Here is a 22,306-nt window from a genome sequence, read left to right on the forward strand (position 1 = left end):
CTGAATTTTATGGTTTGAGTACGTAGAACATGATATTTAATAAATAAAGGTAAGACAAAAAAAAGTTTACCCCCCGCTTTAAACGTAATTAAACGTAATTTGTGTGTGTATTTAATTATGGCAAAGCGCACTAGGGCTATCTGCCTAAGAGGAGGGATGCCTTTCGTGGAGGACTTTCTAAGGGAAACTGGCTCGTATACACGTTACACATGGGGAAAACCACGAAAACACCCATGCAGCCAGCCCGTTCGCGGGATTCGAACCTCGGACCGAACTACCAGCGTTCAGCGACTTTACCGCTCGGCCACTGGTGGACCCTAAACGTAATTTAAAATCTGAAAACTTTCAGATTTTATTTTATTTATTTATTTATTTATTTTCGCCTGGGACGTTTTATATTAATTGATTAAAAGAACACTCAAGGATTTTCTGCTTCTCCCCCTTCGAAAAATAAGGCAAAGCACAGCCATAAAATTTTTCTAATGTTATAAAACCTACTTTGAAAAAATACATACATTTGATATATTTTAAATGCTATAAGATAATTTAGGAATCCCCTGAAAGTGCAGACCCGGAGCAAGTACTTCGATTTCTGTTATGTAAATCAGACTCTCTGAGCAATCTATTTTAACCCGAAACATTTTTAACTATTATCGACTGATCAAAATACTCGCAGATCAACATACATCCGAAACAACTGAGAAAATATAGCTATGCCATGAATGCGTGAAATATAAATGCATACATTATGAATACGTAAAAGTAAATCGTTAATTGTCATAAAATATTATATTACATTTTAACACGATAAATCTTTCATTTCTTATATCTATAATTAATTTTTCGGCTGTTACGAAAAGAGCCATAACTATAATGTTGTACAAGGCAATATTACTGTATGTACTAACAACTAACAGATAAACAATTTGTTTCATGTAATGAACATGTATACTCACTAATAGATTAATGCACTACTGATTCACTAATGTATATTTTTTCTAATGATTTTCATAAAAAATAGTTTCTTATCTGTAGTAAGAGTACAATATCCCCAACGTATCTTCAAGTGAATCAGCCGTTGCAAAATTAAGTGTTATAATCGAATCAAGAGTTCTAATGCAGTTATTATGAAATCAAAATTAATTCCAAATAATCTTTCGCAACATTTCATGTAAAAAAAATTTATAGTATTAACAATTTATTAATTTGATGTTACTTTCTTGGCAAAAACAATGTTTCAAAATGATAGAACATATTTATATAAAATAAACATTTTATATCATTTTTCTAAAATTCATAAACACTTTCTACTCGGAGGTCAAAAATGGAAAAAAAAATATATGAAAGAATCCAGATTTTAAATGCGCACTTGGGGTTTATTAAATTTTTTTATATTCTCGATGAGCTCGCAATTTAACAGTCTGCTTTTGACTCATGACTGCAAAAACAAGTTTTTTTTTTGTCTTTTTAATTGTATTATTAAACATCGCTTACTTCGCACTTTCGTTACAAAACATTCAAAAGCAAAATCAAAAGCAAAATTTTTAACAGCAGCATACTTTTTAGAATTCCACATACAGTGTTAAATGTTGCCATACATTTTTTTTCCAGTTTTCTGTTTATCATATCTATGTTCAGTGTTCTTAATAAGATGACTTACACGACATTTTTTTCTCTTTATTATACATCACTTTCTTCATACTTACGTCATAAAACATTTGAAGTAAAATCACAAAATTTTTAAAGGCAGCATATATTTAGAATTCCCGATAGAGTGCTAAGTGTAGACATAATTTTCTTCTCCAGTCTTTTCTCAGATCATCGTATCAATATCCAGTTTACTTAGTAACATTACTTTTTGTTCTTTTATTATTAACTTTTTGTCCGTTAACTTTATTTATATTAACTTTATTTATTATTAACTTTTGTCTGTTAACTTCATCACTTTCTTCGCCCTTACGCAGCATAAAATCAGTTCTACAGTATGATCACAAAATATCCAAAACTAGCAGTATCTAAAATTCCATATAGAGTATTAAGCATTTCCAAGTATTTCATTTCACTTTCGCTGTGTTATTTCTTTAAAAATAATACATGGCGATAGTATTTAGTGGCGGAACTCCTATCCCTGGTTCAACAGTACCTGCAAAAATGCAGTAATGCTCTAGATGCTTTCAATATAGAATTAATATATTGCTCTAGATGTTCTAAATGCAAAAAGAGTAACATTGCTCTATTTGATTAAAAAAACTCACTGATAAACTGTACTTCTTCTCATAATTAATTCTTTCAGAAATTCTGATCTCATCTCATAACTGAAATGAATAGATGTGATTTTAATCTTCAATACCGAAGATGCCATTTTTCTCAACAGGTCAACTATTTCAATGCTAAAAACTAGTTTACGGGTTTACCTTTTCCTTTAATTATTTGAGACGCAATATCTGCTTTCAAGATTGGGCAAATTAAAAGAACGCAGTTCTGAATAACAGAGATTAAAATCGGTTCATTAAATGTGATCTCGTCCAATTAAGAACTCGCATGGTTGCCCATGATTGTCTGAAACGGGATACTTTTTAAAGAATGGCCGCTCTCTTACTGGGTTAATAGCACATTATCTACTATTGAAAAAATGCAAATGATTGATACTGAAAGAACAAACGAATCTACGCTAATTATTTCGACTCACTTATGTGCTTTGCTTTTCTTACGAACATTTGTTAGCTCTTCGAAATAAACAATGATTCATAAACAGTAGCGAAATATTCACTTGCAGACATCAAAGCATACAAGAATAAATATGATTAACGATTTATCGTATGATGCCGATTATATTACCTTTCTGGATTACCCACTAGATTACGTTAGTTATCTATAGTAATTACAGAAGTTTAGCTAATAACTGTCTCTTATTTTCAGCACTGATAGGTAAAGTGGTTAGTGACGCTGGATACAATATCTTTAGACCTGGGCTTGAATCCTGGAGAAAGGTTGGATGTTTCTAAGTGCATAGTGTATGTGCAGCCCGAGGGCATTTAAAATACAGGTGAGCCGACAGTCCTTTCAAGAGATTAATTGGTAGAGAAATATGCATGGAAGATCCTCAGATTCATCCCCTGGCGTGCTCTTCCTCAAAATGGCAACAGAGTTTCCCCTTTCTCAAGGCTGCATTTCCCTGTGTGATGCACCCTGGGCAACATTCTCGGTGATCAGACGACTAAATGAGTGATGAATATTGGCCATCTTCGACTACATTTTTTAATTGTCTGGCCATCTGGAACAACACCAAAAATATAATAGGCGACTGCATATCGCATAAATGTCACAATGTTACGCCGTACAAACAAATTTTGTATAGCTCTTTAAGTTCTAAAAAGGGCATACTGTGTGAAACAAATCAATTTAAAATCATAATAATTATCCAAAAATTATTAAAACTGCTGTACGTTTTTCATTAACACAAAAATATGTAAAATTAGCCCAAAATGCCTATTTAAAGTGGTATAAATTTTGAAATCTATTGATTTCAAAGGCGATCAGGATAAGTTTCTCTACTTTCAAAACAAAAACACTTTTAAAAGAAATCAGAATACAGAAATATTTTTTTAATTTAATAAAAGTAAATTTTCCCTATAATTTTAAATATGTTTGTTAGTAATTAATTCGTGGTATTATGTATTGGTACTAAATTACACAAGTTATCACTTCCTTGTACGAAGTAAAAAGGAAGTATTGTAATCGCGAAAAGTTTCAGGCAGCATATTTCAACGAAAATATCCCATTTTCACCTCTTTCGGATGCAATTTAACGATGTATTTCCGTGATATATGTACGTAAGGACAGAATAAAACACTCTTTTCCTCCAAAAAAATTATAAAACTCCTCTAAAATGAATTCTGAAGAGAAATTTTCGTGGCGTCTGTACGAACGTATGTACGTACGTATCTCGCATAACTCAAAAACGAGTAGCCTCAGAACGTTCAAATTTTGTATATAGGACTGCTATAACATGTTAGATGTGCACCTCGTATTTTGGTTGCAATCGGCCGCGCCAAACATATATAAATATATTTATATATATATATCCACTATGTTGCCCGGCTCAGTGATCTCAGTTGGTTTACTCTGTAGGATTTATATTTATTTTAACTAACATTTATTTTAAGTTTAAGCTATCTTTCCTGCCAAGCCTTTACTTTTCCCTAGAATTGCCAATGCCAGAGTATGTAAATTGTAGTAGAACGCGCAGTATATTCAAATTTTAGCAGAAGTAAGTTGAGTTTAAATAGAAGGGAAACGAGATTGTATGTGTGCTTCTTGAATCGCTAACATGAAAGTTGCTAGGTAGAAATTTAAGAACCGCGCGTTTCGGCCTGTGTACCTATCTCGGCAGTTCGTTGAATCTTTCAACTGCTTAATCACTAAGCTTGATGAATCTCAGCTGTATTTTAGAACGCGGTTAAGTTAGTTACGATTTCAGAGCCTCGTAGGTAGTGATCCAGTTGTTTATTCATCCTGTCATTAATTTTTAGTTTCACAGTTCTGTTTTTGTTAAACCGCAGGGTCGGCGTAGTTTGTGAGCGTCAAGTGAACGCAGCTGTTATTTCTAAAGTGGAATAAAAAGGGCTTTAAACCCTTCTTAGGAGTTAGCGTAATTTACAGTTCATAGCAGTCACTACCATAGTTGCTGACAAGTTGGGGCCACAGCATACAACATGGCGCCTGAACATCTTACGAACTTAGATGGCCGATAACTGGATGGAAGCTCCTGTACAACTCCAACAGCAAGAAATGGCGAACTAGTTAGAAGGATTTGGATATCTGGTCCAAACGATGAGAGCATCTATCAAGCCAAACGTCAATTTCGACGGAAAAAATTCGGTGGCGATATTCTTAGAAGGCCTCGAAAATCACTTCCAGTTATACCCTGTGCCTGAAAGACAAAAAATTTGCCATCGCCACGTCTGCACTAAGAATACAGGCCTCACTATGGTGGAAGAGTATAGGCAAATTTTTATTAGGAGAATTCGGAGGCCAAACATATACCTTTGAAAATTTTAAAATATCATTATTAAAGACTTTCCCCATAGTGAAAGACCGAGCAAAGCTAGAAGCCGAACTGTATAGTTTTATCAACGTAATATAGAAGAGTTGACGGACTTTATTCTGCGAAAAATTAAGCTGACGGATATGCTGTATGGGAAGAAACCCGACGCGGAGATTATTGAAATTATCTTACCAAGATTGCTACCTGCTGTTCAAGATTACTTCGAAATTCGAAACCCAAGCACCTTGCAGGAACTCTTCGAGTTGGCGGTCAAGTTCCAAAACCGAAGAATAGCGGAAAAATCTAGAGGGGCATCGTATTTTCAAGGTCCCCGAAGGCAATTCTCAAATCAACAGACCGGAAACACAAATCGCTCTTATGGGGGAAAGAGCTATCAAGCCAACTCATCGAAGCTAGAAGGTCAAGGCACAAAAAGGAAATTTGAAGAAATCCGTCCGCGTACCAAAAGACTGAAGTTGAAAGGAAAGCTTTAAACGATTAGAAGGGGCCTGTAAAAGCGAGGGTCCAGACCCCGGATGTTTCGAAAAAACCCTCAAGAAGATACTTAAACACGGTCGTGGTAAAGAATTCCCAATTACCAATTATACAAGTCTTGTTTGGCAATGTACCAGTGGAAGCCCTCATTGATACAGGGGCAGAAGGTAATTTTATGAGTGATAAATTTTTCAATAAGAATTTTAATAGATTACGGTTATTTAAAAATAAAAACACAGAAATTATAGCGGCCCAAGGAAAAATCTGTCAATGTATCGGGAAATTATCATTAAAAATACATATAAAAGATGAGAGCCTTAAAGTATTAATTTTTGTGGTGAAAAATTTGCAGAATCCAGTCATCTTAGGCATGGTTTTAAAGGCCGCGAAAGCCAAGCTAAATTTTCAGGAGAATTCGATTATGCTGGAAATGGATCGGAGTGTGGTGGAGCCAGTGATACAACCGCAGGTAGACCTTAGCCATTTGAGTGTCCATGAAAGCCAAGCCATCCAGCAAGTGATGAGTACTTTTTCAAACTTGTTTTCAGAACGGCCTGGTAACTGTCAAATTGTAACACATGATATACAACTAACTGCCGATAAAACCCTGTAGGACTAAACCCTAACGGTATGATAAACAGAAAGAGAAAATTATTGAGGAACACATTCGGGAAATGCTGCAGAACCAGATAATAACGCCCATAAATAGTGTACGCGAGTCCAGTCGTACTATGTAGGAAAAAGAACGATTTCCCTCCTTCGGATAAAAGGGCTTGGAGGTTTGCTATCGATTACAGAAAGCTTAATAGTATTACTAAGTTCCCGGTTTACCCTTTGCCGGTAATAGAGAAAATTATTAGAAAGATTAAGTCTACGAGATAGATGACTACGTTGGACTTAACTTCTGGCTACTATAAAATAGATAAGAGACCTGAAGATATACATAAAACCGCGTTTATCACAAAATCGGGCACTTATGCATTTTTACGCATGACCTTTGGGTTGTGTTGGGCCCCGTCAACATTCCAGAAAGCTTTGGACATTGTTCTAAAGCCTGTCCTAGGAAAATCGATTTTAATCTATCTAAATGATATAATTATAAAGAGTAGTACGTTGGAGCAACACATTAAAGACTTGGAAGAGGTTTTTAAATTATTAAAAGAGGCCGGTCTTACAATGAACGCATGAAAATGCAAGTTCGTGACAAAAGAACTTAAATATCTGGGTTATAAAATTTCGCAAAAGGGTATAGAAACTCAGGATTCAAAAATAAAAGCCATCAAGAATTTCCCACCTCCCAATACCGCCAAGAAACCTTCTTCTTTCCTTGGGTTATGTTCTTATTATCGGTCGTTCATAAAAGATTTGGCGAATATTGTTGAACCGTTGTTAGTAATTAAAAGAAACAAAAAAGTAAGTTTACGTGGACATCAGAAGCAAATACGGCATTTGAAAGCTTAAAAGAAGCACTCATCAATGCCCATGTTTTGAAATTCCCGGAAGGGGACGAAAACCTGAAAATTGCAGCAAATGCGTCGGACTATGCTGCAGGTGCGGTTCTCATGCAGAACGGCCATCCTTTGATATTTCTTAGTAAAACTTTAAATTCTACGCAAAGGAATTAAGCAACTACGGAGAGAGAAACATTAGCCGTATTAATGGCTGTACAGAAATTTTGAGTTTATTTCGGCAAAGCGCCAGTAACAGTCTTTTCGGATCATGCGGCTGTTGGTAGACTTTACTCGGGGAAAAACCTAACGCCCAGGTTAATAAGATGGGCTTTAAAACTTCAAGAATATAATCTAATAATTAAATATAAACCAGGAAAAGAAAATAATGTAGCTGACGCACTATCCCGAATAAAACTGGACGATGAAGGAAATGAACTCAAATGCGCTGTGTTGACTTCTAAAATTTTAGATTCTAGAGAAACAATTATTGCTGACTTGAAAGCTGATCCTGAATTTGGAAGTATTTATGCTTATTTAAAAGACCCCGAAATCTTTGAATATACAGATGTCGCCGCAATAAGAAGTAGAGCAGAAAACTATGAAATAATAGATAATTTATTGTTTTATACGAAATCATCAACAAAAATTTTGAGTATAGACCAGTCATCCCAGCCTCTCTTCGAATGAGCATTTGGAAGGAATTACACGACGCGACAACATCGGGTCATTTAGGGGTCAGAAAGACTATAAAAAGGGTACGCGAGGCAGTATATTTCCCGCAATTATACAAAATAGTAACTGCGTATGCCAGGTCCTGCAATCAATGTCAATTAATAAATGATAATAATTACAGTCTGGCCGGGTACTTAAATAGCATTCGCGCTACATTTCCGAATGAAATTTTAGGCATAGATCTTCTTGGTCCTTTTCCCCAGAGTGAGTTAAATAAAAATCGTTTTCTTTTAGTAATTGTAGATCATTTTTCAAAGTGGACAGAAATCGTTGCACTTAAACGCGCGTTAGCCAAAACAGTTGCAGATGCATTCTTACACAGGTACATTTTAAAATACGGTGCACCGATCAAAGTCATTAGCGATAACGGTAAACAATTCGTTAGCCAAATTTTTGAAAACATTTGCTCTGGACTTGGCATACGCCATATCAAAATGGTTCCGTATAGACTACAGGCAAACATCGCAGGAAGAGTTAATAAAAATATTGTAAAAATAATTCGAAGCTATGTTAGCACACATCACAAACGCTGGGATAGCTACATACATGAGTTAACTTATGCTTTAGGAACAGCAAATCATGATACTACTGGAAAAACTCCAGCAGAATTATTTTTAGGACGTAAGTTAATTACGCCACTAGATAAATTATTCTTTGTGCAACAAAGGGAAGAAGAATTTAAACAAAAAGATATACAGAAACTTATTTATCAGGTGGTTAAAAGTTCGGATACGGCAAGAAATAGACAGAAACTTTACTGTGATCGAAAACGCAAGTCCCGACCAGGTGAAGCAAGTCACGACCAGGTGAAAAAATATTATAATCAAAATGGTTTTGAAATCCTTAAACGTTTCTTGCAGGACTCAAGCGCAAAAGAAGTGGAAATTCCACAATTAACGCCACCTGCTCCACCACCCAAGAAGCAGAGAACATAAGAGGAACCTAGCCCTTCTACAAGTCATTCTAGGGTCCCGAACAGAAGGAAGGAAAATGGTCACACTACAGCATTCAAGAAGTGCAGGAAATCAACGCCGCCTCGTAAAGAATCTTTGGTAAACAGGAAAAGACCAGTTACAACTTCCCACAGTAGAAAATCTGTGTCGAGGAAACCACTTCAGGGCCAGATAGTCAGGAGCAAACAAGGCCGCCGTTCACGAGAAGAAAAATACAGCAAGAGGAAAGAAAAGATTGGCACCAGCAGAAAAAATTCAAGCAAGAATCCAGACCGGAGGCCGCCAAGACCAGCCGTTCAGAGGCCAAACGGACAAGACAGGAACCCGAAGACTACCACCCCAAGAGACCGGCTACAGTGGGTGAAAAAGGAACGTCACCATGGAGGAAACTCGAAGAAACCAAAAGCGGAGATTAACTTCCATGAACTCTGTAGCTTGGGATCAATTTTGCCAGAATAGGATGTCGGAGTTCCAAGCATCGAAAACTCAAAGATAAGTTAAAATCTTCTATAAATTTTTCTTTTGTTTTGAAATGTTATGCGTAAATACGAAGTTCTATGTCTTGACGGAAGTCAATTTGTCTCGGTTGAGACTTAGTTTTGTTTTACTTTATTTAGCTAAGGCAAAAGCATTATTTTCTTTAAGTGTAAAATCTAAGAGCAAGCAGTTCGAGTTGGTCGAAAGACTGGTTCTGTTATGTTAAAGCCAAAATTTGGCCGAAAGTAAAATAACTTCGTATTCTTGTATTAATGTAAAATTTAGTTTCAGTGCCGCCAGCTTGGCGAAGAAAGCGTGAAGTAAATTTTCCTTTTCTCTTATTCATTTTATGGTAAATTGTAAAAATCATATGTATTAGAATTTTGTAAATATAGGTAAATACTTGAAAGTTACGTAAAAGTAGAAAATAGTCTAGAAGCATAAAATTTTAGATGCTAAAAGTAAATGCTCAAAAGAAACGAGTTCAAATCTAAGTATTAAACAGTAGATAAAATCATGCTTTAGAGCGAAAGCCTGCATGTCTAAAGATGAATGAGGGGGAAAATTAGAATTAATGTGTTTTTTAGGGTTCTCCACATACACTTGAATTTAAGAATGTTAAACATAGCTCATTGAGTTTCAGTATGTTGGATTAAGGTTTGTCATATTTGGTCGTTTGAATTCTAACAAATCATTGTAGTTAGGGAAAGTGTTGTAATACAAAAACACGAAGATTCCCGTGTGACATCACACATGGTGGAGAACCAGGGTAAAGTTAAATTCATGTTTGAATATTTGAATGAATGTGAATGTAAGCAGTTAATTAAGGAAAAGAAAAGGATCGAAAACGAAAACTTTATCGAATGTTAAGAAAGTGTAAATCATAATGTATTTAGAATATACTGATACTTATTCCTTCCAGATGCTGGAAGGAAGAGAAAAAGATTGATTGATGAAGACCAAATAGCAGAAAGGATCCTGTAAGAAGATATGGTATCCTAACCATTTACAGAAATGATTATAAATGTTTTAGGTAAAAGTTTGTTTTTTGTAAACGGAGCTCTTGAGTCTTAGGTCAGAATATGGAAACTTTACCACAGGTTGTTTCTAGGACCTGCTTCCCAGTTTACCAAATTCTGGCAGCGGCAAATGTAGGGTTTATATTTATTTTAACTAACATTTATTTTAAGCTATCTTTCCTGCCAAGCCTTTACTTTTCCCTGGAATTGCCAATGCCAGAGTATGTAAATTGTAGTAGAACGTGCAGTATATTCAAATTTTAGCAGAAGTAAGTTGAGTTTAAATAGAAGGGAAACGAGATTGTATGTGTGCTTCTTGAATCGCTAACATGAAAGTTGCTAGGTAGAAATTTAAGAACCGCGCGTTTCGGCCTGTGTACCTATCTCGGCAGTTCGTTGAATCTTTCAACTGCTTAATCACTAAGCTTGCTGAATCTCAGCTGTATTTTAGAACGCGGTTAAGTTAGTTACGATTTCAGAGCCTCGTAGGTAGTGATCTAGTTGTTTATTCATCCTGTCATTAATTTTTAGTTTCACAGTTCTGTTTCTGTTAAACCGCCGGGTCGGCGTAGTTTGTGAGCATCAAGTGAACGCAGCTGTATTTCTAAAGTGAAATAAAAAGGGATTTAAACCCTTCTTACGAGTTTGTGTAATTTACAGTTCATAGCAGTCACTACCATAGTTGCTAACAAGTTGAGGCCACGCAACACTACAACTCTTATATGTTTGTAAATTGTACATTTTTTGCTTTAAAAATGATTCAATTATATTGCTCTTATCTTCCGGTTAAGGTTTTTATGCCTTTAGTAAATTTGTATGCAATATTTTTAGAATTATCAACAATTTTAAAATTGTTTAAGTGCCGCTAAGCCTAATTTGATGGCGGCCATTGCCCTTGTTTACATTTGAAACAGCAGGATAGCGGATTTGTTGCCAATCTAGAGAAACTTAGCTTCGCAACAACAAAGATAACGCCTTCATTTATTATTTAAATCATGCTTAATCCTTTCTGGAATTTTTTCGAGGAAATAAGCGTTTAAGATTTACTTCGTAATTTTTAATACAGATATTTTGAGTTTTTATGTATTTTTGCATTGCCGAGAAGTGAAAACTGAATGAATTGAATGAGAAATACTCAATCGTCTGTGAAAAACTTTTCTTTTTTGTTTTGTTTGCTTAATTTCTTTTATAGATCGTTCTAGTTTTATTATAGTATTTGAATAGAACATGTGGCAACGATTAGATAATTCTTTAAATGATATAAATTTTGTGCATTCTGAGTTATAATATGAACGAAATATAATACTGTTAAGTTAAATTAGAGCCAGAGTGTCGCTATGGTAAACAAAGTGAATTTAAAGAATGCATTTATTCTATTGTAGTTTATGCGTTGTAGGCGAAGTACTAGGTTTAATTCAATCTAATAAGTTTAAATGAAATGCAAGAAAAAATGTGTATAATTTAATATTCCGTACAAGGAAGTCATATGGTGTACACATTAGATTTTTTTTTCTATTTTTATCACTGGCAAGTACTATCAGACGAGAGTATAGGAAGTGTGGATAAGGTTAATAAACATTGGCTGTGTGTCTCCGTTCTATGCCGGTGGTCACAGGTTCAGTTCCATTAAATTGTAGTAGCCTTTCCAAATTTGATTAAGCAGTTTTTCTTTATATGCTATACAGCATGAATTTTAGCCAAATTAAATAGGAAATTCTTTTTTATTATGGGTCTATCTGGCTTCATAAATGGTCGAGTTGATGAAACAACTAAACGCTAGTGGTTCGATCTGGGTTCGAATCTCCGAAAATGGTTGGCTGCATGGATATCTTGGTGATTTTCTGCGATTGTTACGCAAAATACGACCCAATTCCCTTTAGAAAGACTTTCACGATGACAATCATAATATCTTAGTAATGTAACCTTTGTATGGTTATCTTAGTAATGTAATCTTTGTATGGATATCTTAGTAATGTAACCTTTGTATAGATATCTTAGTAATGTAACCTTTGTATGGATATCTTAGTAATGTAACCTTTGTATGGATATCTTAGTAATGTAACATTTGTATGGATATCTTAGTAATGTAACCTTTGTATGGATATCTTAGTTATGTAACCTTTGTATGAATATCTTAGTGATGTAACCTTTGTATGGATATCTTAGTTATGTAACCTTTGTATGGATATCTTAGTAATGTAACCTTTGATGGATATCTTAGTAATGTAACCTTTGTGTGGATATCTTACTAATGTAACCTTTGTAATTAATCATAACCTTTGTACGCTTAGCTATATACAAACAAACAAATACACAATACACAAAAGCTTAAGTGTTGTCTAAGCCCTCGAGTACTTTGTTGTCGATATTCCTTCAAAAGTTTTTGCGAAATAAAAAGAAATAATTTTTACTAATTTTAGAACACAGAAAAATTCGATAGTTAAAATAGTGAACTAATTTGCGTTGTTAAGATTCATACAAACTTAATCAAAAATTGATGCTATGAGTAACGAATAGAAATGTTTAATTATTATAAAAAATATCAGTTTTACTACAATTTTTGCTAAAGTAATATTAATATAACATGTTTTCCGATTTTTATTATCATCAGTTTTATAAGAAACAATTTTACAAAATGTAATGAGATGCAGTGGCATTTTCAGAACCAATTTGATGGTTTAGCAACAAAAGTTAATGCCAGAATTCGATTTTAAAAACTTAATTTCATTTCATTTAATTGATTTTGAAAACTTAAATTGTGCATAGTTACCTTTTGACTAACTACAGAATATTAACTAATGCTTCAGTTTCATACTCCTCATTTAACCTTAGATTCTATAAAAGTGTATTTGGCTTCAATAAAATAAGAACTAAGTTCACGTATGTTTATTCACGTAACCCAACTTTTTATCTTAAGACTTCTTCTTTAAAATAATAGAACCCCAATTGACAGAAAGCTGATCCATTCGACGTGTTCAGTTTTAGCATGCGCCAGCAAAAGCAGTTCCTACTGAGTTCGGCCCACGAGCGGTAACGTCGCTGAACACTGGTAGTTCGGTCTGAGGTTCGAATCCCTCGAATGGGCTGGCTGCATGGTCATTTTCGTGGTTTTCCTTATGTGTAACGTGTATACGAGCCAGTTTCCCTTAGAAAGTCCTCCACGAAAGCATCCCTCCCTTAAGGCACAGAGCCCTCGAATGCTTTGCCGTAATCTAATGAAACCAAACCAAATCTACTGAGTCCACGACGGCCGAGTGGTAAAGTCGATGAACGCTAATAATTATACAACCAACGAACAACCCGGCTGCATAATAACCCTTAGGCAAATAGTCCTCATAAGTTTCGCCATAGTTAAATAAACAAAACTCATTCCGCGGTGTTATTGAACACAAATCTAATCATAGTAACATTGATGCCTGATTACGATATAGAGATATGAATTTAGATCAATCATCCAAGTGTTAATACTACAGAATTGCAATTAAATAAGAAAATATATATTAATTTGTATTAAATTTAACAAAAATTACGAATATGCTGAAAATATTAATGCTACTAAACCAATGTTTATTATTCATCTGCATTTAAACTTTCAAAATTTAAATTTTCGGAACTAGGAAATGTAAAAAAAAAAATTAAATATGCCACTCTCGAGATCCAGCCATGGATCTTTACTGGATGTGCTTAAATTGCTTGCTGGATGTGCTAAAACTTCCACCATGATAGCTGACAGCATGCAAGACGGAATGCGATAACTCTTTGCAACGTTTAGATTTGGATCGAACATAAATAAATTAGATTTGAAAATTGCTTACATGAATGCGAATTATTAAGCCCGTTTCCTCTGCTAATTTTAGTATTGCTGTTCTCTTTCATATTAGTTTATTCTGTTTACACTTACCTTTGTAATCTTCCATTAGCAAAAAAAGAAATTCTCCGTAAATAATTTTTAAATAATTTCTAAAGATAAACAATTTTATAATTCAGAATTTCCCGCTGATGTAATCTTGTGATCTTCTAAGCTCACACTTCAGTTATAGTCAGTTCTTATGTATCTTCTTTTATATTATTATTATCTATTTTTATAGATCAATTTTTGGCATCAGCATAAAATCTACTTAAAGACAGATCATTGGAATCTTACATTTTAGACTCACTTCTGGTTATTTACAATCTATGATCTTAAATACGATTACGAATACTTTGGATTTAACTTAACCAAAACATCATGTCACCACGTAAAAAAAACAAAAACAAAAAAAAAAAAAAAAAAATCTGAAATGTTTCAGATTTTAAATTACGTCCAAAGGGGCGTTTTTTAACATTTTGTGTGTTACCTTTCTTTATTAAATATCATGTTCCTCGCACTTAAACCATAAGATCCAGTGCAACAGCAATATTGCAAAATAGTTTTAAAACGAGCATATCTTTAGAATTTGCGATACAGAGACTCACGCGCTGGAGATAAAAATGTTTTTTCTGCACAACGTTGCCATTGCTCGCTTTGAAATCCTTGAGTTTGTTAATCAAAAATTCGTCAAAGTTTTAAAAAATAGGAAATCGATCATAAAATAAATTTCAAATTTCAAATTTGGTCTTCCACATGCTCATATTCGTTGGAGGATTACGTTATTCAAAATTCGATGACTCTATGTACCGTTGTTTTATCACAATAAGAGAAATATACATACATTTATGCAGATTTTTCATTATTTAATTTCTTCAAATATAATGCAGGACTCTAACATTTTGTGGCAACAGTTTGAAAAGTGAACCGACATTTATGAGTCCGACGCAAAATGCCAAAACGAAACTAATAGTCCTTCGGGATTCAAATCCCTTTGGACTAAAAAACAAAAAAAAAAAAAAAAAAAAGTCTGCAGGGTATCATCAAAAGAGGGCAGCTCAAAATTTCCTATTGCCGGTTTTACCATGGAATGTATGGTGTAGCTAATAAGATCGCGGATGAAAGAATGGGAAAAAAGTGTGTAAATACATGTGGGGCACCAAAACTCTTGTAAGTGCTTAGAGCCTTTAAAAGTCTAATCCGGACCTACGCGTAACTAAGTAACAGATTAAAATATAATGTCAAACAAATTCTGCTAAATGTAATAAATTGTTTACATAGACAAACTAAGAATTTTAATACTTTTAATATCGAATGCTTGTTTGGACTAAGAGTCGGAATGTTTCAAGTTTTTTTTTCCTTGCTTGTTATAACCACACATTTTGATAATTTTCGGGTACACTGTATTATAACTAGTTTTACAGACGACCTATTTAGATCATCATAAGCACAGTAACGTATCAAATGTTATTATGCGAAAGAGTTTAATAACTTAATGCCTTTAAGTATTACGGTTGTTTATATTTGTTTATGTGATTATGGCAAAGCCGAGGGCTATCTGTCTAAGGGGAGGTATCCCTTCGGGGAGGACTTTCATAGGGAAACTGGCTCCTATACATGTTACACATGGGGAAAAACCAGAAAAACGCCCACACAGCCAGCTCATTCGCGGGGACTCGAGCCTCGGACCGAAATACCAGTGTTCAGGTACTTTGCCGCTCGGCTGCTGGTGGGCTTTTGGAGGTATTATGCAGTTATCCTCTTACAGTCAAGTTTTCGATAGCTTTTACTCAGGCCCAGTTAATAAGTAATAAAATTATCTGCTACTATAAAATTATATGCTTATTGAAATTGCTACTGTAATCAAATTTGCAATACTATTAACTGGAAGTATTTTTTATTTCAATGAATTTTCAACTAAGAAAATTCTCCAGATTTATTTCTTGTACGGACATTTTTAAAATACTTTTAAAACACTAAAAATTCTATTAAAGTTTTCATACATTATTTGAAATTTTGTGCTCCAAGATTTTCAAAATGTAGTGGTTAATATTTTATGAAAAAACGAAGAATTTAAAAATAATTTGAATAAATCTATGCATAGAATTTCAACTGTAATATTAATTATGCAATTAATATTCAATGTACACTTACCTATGTAAAGTCACAATTCCTTCAGATAAGTATTCTAGTTCATTCCCAGACAGACAGAGTACTTCCAAAAATGGAAAAGAACAAAAGTCGAGAGCAATCGTCTTCAGTTCATTGACAGATAAGTTAAGTCGCGTCAAATTCCTTAGTTCAGAGAGTTCACAGAGGGAACCGTCACCAGTTCTGCCCAAAAAATTGTACGACAAGTCCAGAATCTTCAACTGGACATTTTGCCGTACGCAGTCTGGCAGTGATGTCAGTTCCCTACCAGCTAATTTGATTTCGTTCTGTATGTGCTGCATGCGCGAGATTTTTGTAGGTACGGTTAAGTTCTCCCCGCTTGACCTGATGTTCCCGCCGTTGCAGACGATAGTCATTGTTTAGTTATGCAGAAGGAAACTGTACAGAAGATGGCTCCGAACAGCTGTAGGAGCTCTTCTGCTATCGTTAGCCTGGGTGCATTACTGTATCTGGTAACAGTTTTCTTCAAAGCTCATTTTTATACGGTTACCTGAAAATAATAATAATATCAGTTCCAAATTTCATTTTCCTTCTATCACAAGTATCGAGTTAAAATTAAAACATAAATTAAAAAAATATTAGAGAGTAACTTCGTCTTCTTTGCTTATAATTTACATTCTGTACTTTAAATCCATTCTTAACAATGTAGACCAGAGCTTCAAATATTCAAACTAATTAATTAGCCTACAGCTCATCTGAATATTAAAAAAAATTCAGATAGTTAGATTGCCTTATTATTTTTGCAGGCCAAATACATACTCACGCTAAAGTAAAAGAGTTTTATTTTTTCCCTTCAATCTATTTCCTTTAAAATGTTACATGTCATTATGAAATTAAATATATTTAGTTCTACAAAATGCACCTTCCTCCCCTCCGATAAAAATAAACAAATAAATTACTTTTCATTCGCCTAAACCAGCAGCCATTTTCTATTTCATTTCAAATAGAAAAACTAGATTAGTTTTTACGTACTTGAATTCAGAAATTAAATTCATAAAATTGTTTTTATTTTTATTGTGTTAAAATTAAGCAACGAAATTACTTAATGTTCTTTTATTATGCTAAAATTAACCAAAGAAATTACTTTTTATTTGTCCAAACACACAACCCATTTCTATTTCAATTAAAATAAAATGATTAAATTTATTTACATACATCCAGAAATTAACTCATAATTTTATTTTTACTGTACTAAAATTAAACAACAAAATTACTTTTTTTTATTTAACAAACGATTTCTATTCTAAGTAAAACAATTAAATTAATTTTTATTTGCTTATGCCCAGGAATTAGAGCTATAATGTTTGATTTCAGTACAGTAAAAATACAGTGTTTATATTTTTAATGTACTGTAATCAAACAAGGATATTGCCTTTTATTGAAACTTTGAATCCATTTCTTTCTTTTAATTAAAATTTTAAAAAGTTTATTAATTTTTCTTTATTTGTTCCCTTTTTTTGCTCATAAACTAAACTCGTAACAATTTTTTTTTTTTATTTTTACAATATTAAACTTAAACAAAGAAATTATTTCTATTTCTTTAAAATAATATACATAACTTGTTTTTATTCTATGAAAATTAAACTGAGGTATTGTTTTTATTGAAATAAAGTAATAAAACAGTAAATCAAGTATATATTATGTAATTATCTTTTTTAAATTATTTAAGTCAACGAAAAATATGAATGTAATAATTAGGAGCTTAATTTTACTCGGCCTGGAAAGAAATATTAATGTTCCGGAGAATTTCAGCACCCGATAACTGGTGTTAAAAGTAACTAGTTTAATAACTCAGCTTATGAAATAGCAAAAATGTGCTATTTAATTTTATTTTTTAACCATTTAAATCAACAAAAATCACAAGCACTTCAGTAAATTAATTGTGAACTTAATTTTACTTGAGACAGAAAAAAGAACTGTTGATCCGTTTAATTTCAGAGAAGGATATCTACATGTCGGAAAACTGTAAACAGTGAAAAATCCTAATGAAACAAGTTTATTGAATATTACTCAGGTATATGTTAAATAAATCATTTAAATCAACTCCTTGAGGGAGTGAGAAACCAACATGCCTTTTCCTTTCTCACTTCTCTCTTTTCCTGTTTCTAATTGACCTGCTTGATTGTTGTTTGTTGACAAGTTCTCAGACAGGAGAATTAGACCATTGATTCATCTTATTCTGAGTAAGAATCTCTATTTGTATCAGCGAATTTTTAGATAGTCAAAGGGTAAAATTCACTAATAAATGATTTACTTAAGACAGCTTGAAATAATCTTCTTTCAAACATAAAAACTGATTATTCCAACACAACTTGGCTTCCTCATTTTGGAATAATCGAAGTAAAATGTTAAGCAGAATCCTGGTAAAATCACTAACATAAAGTGAATTTTTTCTCATTATTGTGGTGTGCACTATAGTAGGGGATGGCCATAGCATAACTCACAAGACGCGTGGAACTCTCGATGGCGAGTGGTGTGGTTCTTTTGCAAATAAAATATATAAATGAAATATTGTAAACTAAAACTACTCAGTGTCCAAAAGAATTAAGGAAAACTGTCATTGACAATTTAGAACCAGGCGTTTCTTTCCATTTTAATCTCTTTTCACTTATAAGGTATTTTCTCCCTCCTTTCCAGATGCCTTCTTGGTGTAATTTGAAGTATACTCTACCCGTATTTGACAGGTCCAGGGTTTGAATCCCGGAGAGAGCATTGCTCCTTTTTGATGCTCCTGCTTCAAAATAACACACTATTTTTAATATGATATTGATATGGAATTGCAGATTTTGGAAACTCTAATTGCGGCTCTCGAACTTGAATTTGAATATGCTATTCTTACTGATATGAAGTTTGGCCATCCCTGTGCTATAGTAATGCTTCACATCTTACAACTGAAATAGAATTAATGAAACTCAGCCAACTGAAGTTGTGAGTAGTACCAAAAAAAGCTCTCAGTAGAAGTTCTTTTTCTCTGCATTGCATCTTGTAATAAATAAACATTCCCAAGAAAGTTATAAAATGGCTAAGCATCTTACCATTTATGACGACTGCGTTCCCCTAACTTGGGTTGCTGTTTATTGAGACCTAAAGATGTTGTTCGAAGTAGTGAACACGTATCTGAAATACGACGCTTATAAATCTCAAAGAAATGCTTTGAGGGAAAATTGAAAAGCATAAATTTACAAGGAGTTATCGCATTTTCCTATGCATACTTTCCTAATTGTAAGTCGTTAGCATGTCCTTCTGGAAAACCTAATGCCAGGAGAATCCCTAGAAGATCCGTGGTTCGAATCCAAACAATGGCGCAAATGATTTTTTTTAACGTTTCCCGCACCAATAAATTTAATAAATCTTTAGAGATGTTGGATGATCATTGCTAAATGGGAACTTTGTAATAATGCTATGTTTTCTTCTCTTTACATAGCTCTTATTTTCAATAGATTAAAAAAATTTCTTCCCGTAAAAATCTGAATGCATCAAAAATGGATCTGTAAAATATCTAAGATTCCGCACAGTAATGTGACAGTTAAACTAACTAGCATTAAAACCTATATTTTACATGTGGCAATACCTAAGTACTAGCCTTTTGTTTATTGATGTCACTTATATGTAATTTTACGTTTATATGTAAATTTGAGTTTAGACTGCGTAAATTTACGCAGTCGATCAATAAGACCTCTTTGACGAATATGTTGACTATCTACCAATATTGTGTGAAAGCCTAGGTGATATTGTCTCTAACCATTCTATCACTCTGTTTGCTTCAACTTTGTTGATCCCTATCAGAGTTCAGACTGAGAAACCCGTGAGTGCATGAGTAGCAGCCAACAACAAAGGGTGGGTAAAAAGAGGAGGAAGTCGACACATGATGCGGGAAGCACGCAACCCAATGTGGGTAGGCATTTGGGTGATACGAATGAATATGTTAAATTAGAGGGACCAGTGGAAATTGCATTCTTACAAAATATTTTCTTATTCTCTCTTCCAATGAAGTTAGTGGAAAAAGTGGTGATCTGATTTCATTTTCGTGAACTAGTAGTAACATTTCTGATATTGTACAAAATGTCCATAAATTAATCACAGGATAACAAAACTAAATTGAAATGTAATTTTTCAAAGTAACCTGAAATATATATGCATAATCTTTAATTCATTTTAATCTTCCGTCTTTAGTTAATCGATATAGACTTTAATTCAAGGAATTTCATTTGTTCTAGTTTTTAGGAATGGCAACAGAGAACTTGTTTATTTACAGTCGAAATGGCGCCATGCAGTAAAAAGCAGTGTACATTCGTTGGTCATAAGAAACCAAATCTCTTAAAATAATTCATAGGAGATACCAACATGAGTTTAATGAAAAACCATTTAACAAATGGTTTTCGAGAGACAATTTTGCGTAAAACAGGTTTTGCGTAAAAAATATTTTGCGTAAAAAAGGTGCAGCTAGCCCAAATGATGGTAAGGAAAATGTTTCCGCTATTCGAGATGTGTTTGTCCTGAGTCCCAGTAAATCCATTCGCAGTACAAGCTTGCAGACTTGGAATTCCCAGGTCGATTGTTCATAAGGACGTTTCTGTAGACATTCTTGACTGTATCAGTAATGATGATCACTTTCTTCAAAAGACCGTTTTCAGTGATGAAGTGTTTCATATTTGAGGACAGATTATTCGATATAACGGCAAAATTTAGGTGTCCGAAAACTCGCATTTTGTAAGAAAAATTAAGCAAGGTAGACCTCAAGTTAACGTTTGATTCGCAGTAACTCATAACAAGGTAATTGTTTAACTTCTTTTCCTTGGAAAAGAAGTCAAGATGAATCAGTTTGGAGATTTACTTCGATATGCTGAAATTGTTTGCTGTACAGCAATTAGAAGAAATGCAGTCAATTTTTTCCCTCAACAGGATGGAGGACTCTTGTGATTGGGCTAGACATGTGCGTGATTTCCTTGATGAAACATTTCGAAATCGTTGGATTCAAGGTGGACCAATTTCATTGCCACTCCGTTCTCTAGATATCACACTACTCGACTTCTGTTTTGGGGTACACTTGAAGAATCGAGTTTATGCTGCAGAGATTCGCAGCATTGAAGAACTAAAATATGGAATCACCACAGAAACAGGTACCATGATTTTGCAAATGCTTAATATGAGTATGGAGGGAAATCGAGAACAGACTTGATATTCTCCAAGCAACTAATGAGGCTCATGTTGAAGAGTATAATTATAAAATTCTTTGACGTGCTAAATAAAATTCATTCAGTCTTTTTTCCCCTATCTCTTATTATGTATTATTTAAAATATATTTTTATCCGGTCAATAAATTATGGGCACACTGTATAATAGAAGCTTCATTCTTGTAATCTGTTAAATTTTTTTTAAACATTAACAGCTGGTCAAAATCGTAAGTGAATCGTAAGTAAATCGTACTTCAGATAAATATCTGAAAAGAGAATTTGAAGATGAAACTGACTGCTGGGAAATAGTCAGTAAAAAACTGAAAAATAGTTTGGTTTCGTGGAAGCAGCAGATTTGAAAGACTTATCAAGTCGTTAATTAAAGAGCATTACTGATCTGATACTATTTTCTGCCAACTAAAGCAAGCTTACCATGATCATGTGACTCAAGGCTTATCGCGAAGCTTTAAGAAATTCAACACGTCCTACACTGATGTGTATCTGTTTCATTTTTATTGGGAAACAACTTATATAGGTTCTCCAACTAGTCTCATTTTATTTTTATTGGGAAACAACTTATATACGTCCTCCAACTAGTCTCTTCATTTCATTTTTATTGGGAAACAACTTATACCCGTGCTCCAACTGTGATCTTCGGAAAATGTTTCCTAATTTTTGCAAAAATATTTATTAAAGTTCAGTTCGTATGTCATTTATAAAATACGTTTTTATGCAGATGTAAAAATACTCTCCGTCCTTAGATTTCGGACAAATATAATTAATAATCTAATCTTTGGAAAAATAATTTCCTATCACAATTTGGGTTGATTTCAATCATGACCCGTATCTGCTAACTATTACATCCTAAAGGATATCGCCTTGTTAATAAACTTCATGCCATAGATCTTTGATGACATGTGAAGCCATAGGAAGCCAAAA

General features: G+C 33.6%; 1 protein-coding gene across 1 annotated transcript in view; it reads right to left on the bottom strand.

The window, feature by feature from the left end:
- Phlpp (PH domain leucine-rich repeat protein phosphatase) overlaps nucleotides 1–22,306 on the bottom strand; it is a 143,620-nt gene that overhangs the window by 118,120 nt on the left and 3,194 nt on the right. Inside the window, exon 2 of the mRNA XM_085813333.1 lies at nucleotides 16,176–16,683. Within this exon, the coding sequence (XP_085669459.1) occupies nucleotides 16,176–16,549 (374 nt within the window). The 5' untranslated portion in view covers nucleotides 16,550–16,683. The remainder of the gene's footprint in view (nucleotides 1–16,175; nucleotides 16,684–22,306) is intronic.

This window comes from Stegodyphus dumicola, chromosome 3 (genome assembly GCF_044657685.1).
Source record: "Stegodyphus dumicola isolate Sdum_Otavi_A_Nest chromosome 3, ASM4465768v1".
In the NCBI taxonomy this organism is placed as follows: domain Eukaryota; kingdom Metazoa; phylum Arthropoda; class Arachnida; order Araneae; family Eresidae; genus Stegodyphus; species Stegodyphus dumicola.